The sequence below is a fragment of the Rhinolophus sinicus genome, linkage group LG03 (genome assembly GCF_036562045.2).
Source record: "Rhinolophus sinicus isolate RSC01 linkage group LG03, ASM3656204v1, whole genome shotgun sequence".
Classification (NCBI taxonomy): domain Eukaryota; kingdom Metazoa; phylum Chordata; class Mammalia; order Chiroptera; family Rhinolophidae; genus Rhinolophus; species Rhinolophus sinicus.
In genome coordinates, this window is record NC_133753.1 from 131,103,859 (window position 1) to 131,112,185 (window position 8,327).

At 35.2% G+C, this 8,327-nt stretch overlaps 1 protein-coding gene across 6 annotated transcripts in view; it reads left to right on the forward strand.

The window, feature by feature from the left end:
- GIN1 (gypsy retrotransposon integrase 1) overlaps window positions 1-8,040 on the forward strand; it is a 35,116-nt gene extending 27,076 nt beyond the window's left edge. For all 6 annotated transcript variants that reach the window (XM_019727971.2, XM_019727969.2, XM_019727970.2 and 3 more), the window contains one exon: window positions 2,391-8,040. In XM_019727971.2, coding sequence (XP_019583530.2) covers window positions 2,391-2,665 — 275 coding nt within the window. In that variant the 3' untranslated portion in view covers window positions 2,666-8,040. The remainder of the gene's footprint in view (window positions 1-2,390) is intronic.
- Window positions 8,041-8,327: the final 287 nt, after the last annotated feature.

The window sequence follows — 8,327 nt, forward strand, 5'->3', positions numbered from 1 at the left end:
TTGACCTTTCTGAATGAATGAGAATTTTGTTCTTTTCTACACAAACAAGGCTTGAAATCTCCAGAGTAGTTTTCCATTGCATATAAAGTGGTATGTGTAGAATTTGCTGAGTATAATCCTTGTTCTCTACAGTTTTATTACAGTAAGTTACTTTAAAGTTATCACTTATTTAAAAGAAACTATATATATATCACTTAATAAAACATATATATATATACATATATATGTATATATATACATATTTGTATATATGTATATTTGTATATATATATACATATACATATATATGTATGTATGTATGTATCACTTACTCATGTGTAGAACCTCTCTTCTTACAAACAGATGAGTTTGGTAAAGTCCATTTGTTTCTAAGTCCAGTATAACTAGGAAGTACTTAAGCTCAAGAATCTATTTCTAGAAAATTAGAGTGGTATTTTCTGTGAGCTTTACATCTATGCGTATTTTCCCTGTTGATACATGTTTACTAGACATATTTTTCTAAATAGACCTACTTCATCTGTATGGGAAATTGTTTTTGAGACAGAAAACTTCATCAAAATGTCTCTAAGGATCTCTGGAAATACCTTAAAAGCTGTGGTTTCTTCTGTCACTGATACTTTGCAGCATTGTATCGGCCATGAACCTATGGAGTTCACCATGGGTTATTAGGAAAATTTCATCAGTAACACTTGTACCATACCTCACCTTTATAAGTTCTCTTATAAACCACTACCTAACCTTCTCCAGTATTAACAGGCTTATACTGAACTTTGATTTTGAACCTCTTAAGTAACATATTCTAAAAATGTTTCAATTTCACTGATCATTTTTTCTTCATACTCGCTGCTGTTGGACATAGCACTTCTCATGGGTTGCATGATTCTTTCATTATCTTTTAGAATTGTACCTCTTGTCCAGCAATCCATCCCATACTAACTACAAAAGTCGTTTCTTGCCACTTTCAATGATCCATACTTTTTTCCCATCATAAATATGTATATCTTCTTAACAGCATTTTCAATCTCATTACTACTTTTGTATTTAAGAATTGGTGGGGTTAAACTTGGAAAACCTCTCAAAACTAAAATACCAACTACACTTAGCCTAATGAAGAACCGAATGGGTAAAACTAAATGTCTATATAAATCCAAGACCACTTAATACCATCTGTTGGTAGAAGGCATAGATTTGTTTGATCAATTGAAGTTTGTAAATTGAAAGTTCTTAATATGTCAACTTATGGAGTTGAGATAGGGCCCGTGAGCTTTTCACATATTAATATGAGGGTGGGTAGAGTGGGATTGTGTTCCAGGCTATCCTAGCAACTTTATCTGCTCTGAGAAAACTTCATTGATCTCTAATCTAAATGGGCAGTTAATCTTCCTTTTGCTATTTCTCGAACTTAAAATTTGAGGGCTCTTTAAGCTATTGAAATCTTCAAGAGAATCTGTTAATGTTTTGGGAGAAAAATCCAGAGAGAGAAGGCAGGGGTCCAGGAAGTTTATCAGCTATGGTGGAAGAATTCCTTGTTGTAATGAATTAAAATATCAGGTGGGGAGGAATCCTTTTATATATATATTAACCTTTATTTATAAAGATGCTACTGCTGTGCCATCAGTCGAACATTCATTTTTCCTGATAGAGATGATAAATTTGCTCAAAATAGAATAAAATGCTAGTAACAAGGAAAATTCCTTGTGAATATTTCAGTATGGAGTTAGCAACACCTTAAAAGTTCATGAACATTTTGGTATTTAAGCTAAGCTTTCTAAACTACGGCATTGCAGTCTGTCTACTTACACATTCCTATCACAGAAGTCTTATTCTAGGAACTCTATCTTCATTTTCATTGATGTAACAATTTGTACATTGATGTAACAACTTCATAATGTAACAATTTGATATTACTATCCTAATATGGGTTCTATAAAGATTGGAGAATTATCTAAAGTAAGGATTTAGCAATTTTATTTTTAAAAATATCTTTCAAGACCCCATTAATTCACCCAGAAATGTTTTGCAGAAGCATTGTAAAGATATTATCAACATCAAAAATTAGTTTTATAACTTTGGTTTTAATTTATACTATAATCCCCAGCCTTTTCCACCCCTTGCCCACACCTACCAAAGACAAGTCAGGGAACAGGAAAACCTGGCTCTTTTTAAATCCTTAGTCTTTCGTGAACTCTATATGAACTGTCAAATTTATATATCATTTTGTTCATTCTTTGACATGTCTATTTAGTAGTTAGGAGAACCCACCAGTAGTTAATCTAATCTTGATAGTTAATTATTACTTGGGATTTTGTTCCTCATTTAACATTGTTTAGTTTAAAAATGATGTTTAATTATAATTCTAAAACACAAACTTATGATGTTTCTTCTTTCAGACAGTTTTTATATCTTACAAGGTTCAGTAGTTGCAGATCATGACTACATTGGATTGCCTGGAATTCCAGTTGGAGCATACCAAGCAAATATTCTGGTAGAAGATGCAGCTATTGGTGTCATTGATAATGAATTGCTGACATCAAGCAAGGATCGTGAACTACTAGAATATAGGAATGCCAAAATCTCTCCATTGATAGAAGATAATAGTACTCTTGAAAAGCAGACTTTCAGCCTGTTGGACTCTTCAAACCAAGTCCTTGAGTACTTAAGTTAGTAAATACCAAAATTCATTTAAAGAGCTTGTTTAGAATGTAGAATTTTTGAATTTTGCTCTTTTCCATCAAAAAAGGTTGTATAGAAGGTATCTTAACTCACTCTTAATGACTAAATCCCGAAGATTTATTTTATAACTATTTATTTATCTAAAGCTGTACCATGTTTTAATGTCAGTATATATATATATATATATATATATATATATATATATATATATGTATATATGCAAAGGAAGCATATAATATATAAAATTCAGTTTTTCTTCTAAAAAGAGAACAGCAAAGAATGCTTGTTTCTTAGGAAGTAAACTAAAATTCCAGCTCAAAACTCTCAAATCTTTGTCTCGTGCGGTACCATGTTTTCAGTTTTCATTTGTTTTTAGAATACTTCTCCTTTTAAAAAATAAGTTTGAATTTCCTATCCTGTTTTCCTGAAAATAAGACCTAACCCAACAATCAGCTCTAATGCACCTTTTGGAGCAAAAATTAATATAAGACCTGATATTATATTATATTATTATTATTATAGAACCGGTCTTATAGTAAAATAAGACTGGGTCTTATATTAATTTTTTTTGCTCCAAAAGACACATTAGAGCTGATTGTCCGGCTAGGTCTTATTTTCAGGGAAACACGGTAGAATGGGATTAATAGATATTTATTCAACCATAACAATGAATTAAGTGAAACTTCTTTCTGTGTCACTGGAACGTCTAAAAACAATATTGTAGGAAAATATTTAGAGTTATTCAAGAGGCTCTTACAGGATATTGGTAATTTCACCTTGTTAGATAGACTCAGGATTAGGATCTGAAACTATATGATATATTGGTTTGAAAAACATTTGTACACTTCATAATGTATATTAAAGCTAAAGTCATTCATTAATAAGATTTTTTTCTGCAATCTTAAAGAAGTAAATACTAATGATAAAATAATGAATATCAGATTTTAAATATAATTTCTATATTTATAACTTCGTTCAACAAATATTTGTTATGGAGCACTTTGAAGAATGCTGTGGAAAAATTAAAAGATGATTCTGGCAGGTATGTATGTGCCTGGCCCTCATCAGGGACTTGCAGTCTGGTAAGGGATAGAGACCCTATACACCTCGTACAACACAAGCACTAGCTCTGAAAAGATTGGCTGTGAAGTTATGCGCATGCTTCCTCCTCACATTCTAGTGGTCAGACATGGTGACACACTGCCAAAGGGTATGGTTTTCTTTTTGTGGTGATGACAGTGTTCTAAAGTTAGTGGTGATGGTTTCATATCTCTGATAATACTAACATTCATTGAATTGTACACTTAAAAAGGGTGAATTTTATAGTATGAGAATTATCTCTCAATAAAATTGTTATAGAGTTTAAACCAAAGTTAAAAAAAAACAAAGAAAAAAAACTTAACCACATCTAATACCAAAGGATAGGTAAGTACAGTCCTGCTACTATATCCCTGGAAAGAGGAAAACCAGAATATGGTGCAGAGCTATAATAGCTGCCATACTCATCTTTGTTTGCAGAGTCTATTGTAGGCCATTTACAATGAAAGTTATTTTTACTTCCTGATAAATAGCCAATACAGGCTATTCAAATAAAATGCTAATTTTATTACTAAAATCTCAGGATTCTAATGTAGAGATTCCAAGTATAGATTTTTAGTAAGCAAATACAAACAAAAATACCCAGAAAATAGATACACACACGTGTCTCTAATGTTTGTAGGGTCCTGTCAAGAGTGAAAATAGAGGTCCACGTGCCATCTACATAAATATTTAGAAGTTATTCATCCAGCTAACATACTGTTCGTACCTTGTCAAATACGCCTTCCTAAGGTTCCTAGAAGTCTTAGACTCCACGAGCCCCGCACTGAGTGCCAAGGTAGGGAAAGCTGGTCTCCAAGCATCTTTGTTCCAACCCCACCATCTCCCAAGGAAAGCCCACCCTGGCTTTGGTAGACACGCCCCTTGGCCAGACAGATCTTTGGAATGTGCCCTCCAACTGTACATCCACCTTCCTGGAACAGACCAGGAAGGTCTTGGAAGAAGAGAGGAGAGCACATTTCTAAGCCCTGTGGTCTCACCCTGCAGGGAGGGACATACACTGAGCGGGGCAGAACCTAGCCCTCAAGCACAGGGCCCAGCGTAGGGTCCTTCTCGCCTGGATTTAAGGGAGGTTTTCTATAGAATGAGTTTATAGTAACTTTTTAACCAAAAAGTCCAGAAATATCTTTATGAGGCTTTGTATGCCACCTTGTGGTATTTTTATGAACACTTAAAAACAAGATATAGAAGGAACTGGAGATGCTGCGTTAAAATAAAGAAAAATATATTCTGAATGAGAATAATTGCCTGATTTGAAAAGTTATTTTTAGATATGATTAACATTTCAAGTGTAAAATTTTCTTATATTGCCATCTAAACAAAGTCACACTAAGACACAAAACTTACTATATGTTTAGTTATGGGATTAAAGACTCAAAATAGATATGTATTAAATGCCTACTATGTTCCAGGTACTGGTCTGGCAGTGAGATTATATCAGTGAGAAACAAATATCCCTGTCGTCCTAGAGTTTACATTCCAGTAGGGTAGTGAAATAGTGACCAGCAGTTCTTAATATATTTCTTTACTTAGAGCCAATCTTAAAACCTTATTGATAACCTTTTGTGCAGACATCTTATTGGGATCCCTACCTTAAGCCTTAAAAAGCATTAAGTGTTCTGTTCCACTTATTTGGGACAGTGTAGTAAGTTGTAACAATGGTTTGTCAGAGGTCTGAAAGGACAGGGTCTTATATTGGGGGAAAAAGTTAAAAAGTAATGAGCGACACATGGAATTTAAGGTAGTATAAAAAGCACAAGTGAATAAACCTAAAGAAAATAGAAGGGTTGAAATCATGAATAGAAATTAATGGAAAAGGAAATGAACATCTCATGCGAGAAGAAGCTGAGCCAAACGTTGCTTCTTTGAAAACACTAATGGAGACAAATCTAGCGAGCCTAGTGAATAAACCTACAGAATGTGTAAACAATTCTGTGATGTAAAAAGGATCGGAACCACATTATGATGCAGATATCTAAAAGACAGAGGATATTACAACTTTATTCCAGTAAATTTGAGACCTTAATAAAATAGACAAATTTTAGAGAACTTTAACCTGCAAAAGTGGTTCAAGAAATAATAAGTTAGATGATTTTACCAAACATAAATTTTAAGGAGTATGTAATTTTAATCTTACACAAATTATTCATGGGTAGAAACAGAAGGAACTCTCCTTATCTTGTCATGAGGGTGGCATAATCTTCAAAATTACAGATTGTGAAAGGAAAATAACAGGTCATTCTCTCATGAACCTAAATACAAAAACCTAAAAAAAATTACCAAACTGAATCCAGTGACCTATAACAATATGCGTTATGACCAAATTGAATAGATCCCCAAAATGCAAGGTTAGTTTAATGTTAAAGCAATTTATACAATTAATGGTAGTATTTCTAAGAGACCTGGCAAGAAAGAGATGAAACACACAACATGGTTTAACAGCCAGGAACTATTCAAAGAAGGATTAATGAAACACAAGAGATGGTGGGACATTTGGTGGCCAGCAATAGCCAGAAACAGCCAGAAACCTCTTGGCTTGAGAGGGCAAGGAGAGGAAATGCCCAGGGAGAGATGGATAATAGAATGGGATTTAACCATCAGTATTCGTAGCCATGGAGGAATGCCAGAACCATAACAACTCAGAACTGCGACAACCATTGTCAAAACTGATACCAGTTTGGAAGGTGGAATGATGGACTGAGAAAGGGCAATGCAGGACTAGTTGGGAGTCTGTTGCAATAATTGCGAGGACAGGTGATGATGGCATTGGAAATGGTGAGACATGGTTAGTATCTGTTATATTTTGAAGTTAGATTAAACAGAATTTGTTGACATTGGATGTAGGTGTTTAGAGGAAGAGAAAAGTCTTTGATGATTCTAAACTTTTTAGGCTTGCATAACTAGAAAGATGAAATTGCTGCTGACCAAGATGAGGCAGACTAGGAAGAGCAGGTTTAGGGAGGAAAAGAAGTTCAATTTTGAACATGTTGATTTTGAGATGCATACTATACATTCAAGTGGCTCTGTGAGATAGACATTTGGATACAGCATGTGGCGTTCAGGGGCTAGGAATTCAGCATTCATTTATGCACAATTCAGAACTCTCCAAAATAAAACTAATTAATATGTGTCCCTTTGGGGAGACCGAGACATTCTCTTTGCTGCAGAGATGTGCACTTGCCATTGACCTGCCACGCTTCTTGTTAATCATTGCTGAGGCAGCGATCCAGAGCATCTGCTGATTGATTATACATATCCTATGGCAGTATTTATATTACCTGGCAGAGCAAACTGATGCTCAAGCAAGTTTCCTAGATTTATGAATGATGGCAGCAGACATTTGGCTCCCTTCCCCCTTTTGATGGATATAGCTGATGCTAATACCACATTTAAGGGACTACAAATAATTCAGGCAAGTTCTCAAGAATCTCATTTTCATTTGCCAGTGGAAAGTGAATGAGGCAAAACATTAATAACTTATTATTTTGAAATCACGTAGTACTTTGGCTTTGCTAAGGAATTTACAATCCAATGTAATTTATATAGAATTTCTGAGGTTGTTCTAATATCACTTTTCTATTTTAATCTCAATTTGTGATTTAAAAACTGGAGAGAGAATTTTTCTTTCCAGAATAAGAATCAGAAATTCTTCAGACTATCTTCGATTCCACCTCACAAACTTGAAGTTGTTAACCTTTAATTCTAAATCTTCCTTTGAATTCCTGTCAATGAATAGTAGAACCTAAAAGTCTTAGCATTGTACATAATTTTACTAAGATACCTAAATTATCTAGGTCATTGGGATACAGGGCTTTGCTGAAGCAATATGACATTTCAGTTCTCTCAGAGGAGGAAGCTGAGTTTGGCTCCAGTGGTAAAGAGTTTTATTCCAACTGTGATAAATTACTAGAAGGTCATGTGTAATTGGGGAAGATAGAGAGGGCATTGAAGGCAGCAAAGAAGCAGAAAGCTAAATGCTTCCTGTTCTCCCCACACACAAATTCAGCTCTTCCCATAGCTAGCTTCCATCTCTCCTCTCTGTGAGGCCTTCTGTCCTTAAGACTTTGAATCTCATAGACTGAGGCTCCCTTAGCTGAGGAAGCTAAAGTAGGAAGTAAATCTACCTAATGGTGGAGGTGGCGGAGAGTGTTATCTATGGCAAGAGGACACCACCAGGCAGGGAAATTCTGCTGTGGGATACAGAGTTCCACAGACAACAAAAGTTTCCCATGTCTGTGGGTCTCTCCCTAAGTAAGGAAGGCAGTGTTGCAGGACACCTTGGTGGGGTGGTGGGGGGAGGGGGCAGGGCATAGACTTGGCCTAAGCAGGCCACCTGCAGTGTTTTCACAGTGTGAAGCTGGGTAATGACTTAGGCCCTTGGTAGTAGGCGTAGAATGATTCAGTATTTAAAGGAGCCATGACTCCGTTTTAGAAGCTATGAATGCATTTCTACATGGCCCAACTGGGGGAGTTTTTAGGCCTTGGGGACAGACGATGGTCTACCAGGCTTGAAGATGATTACATAGGACTTTTTTTCTTACAGCGTTCTATTGAGG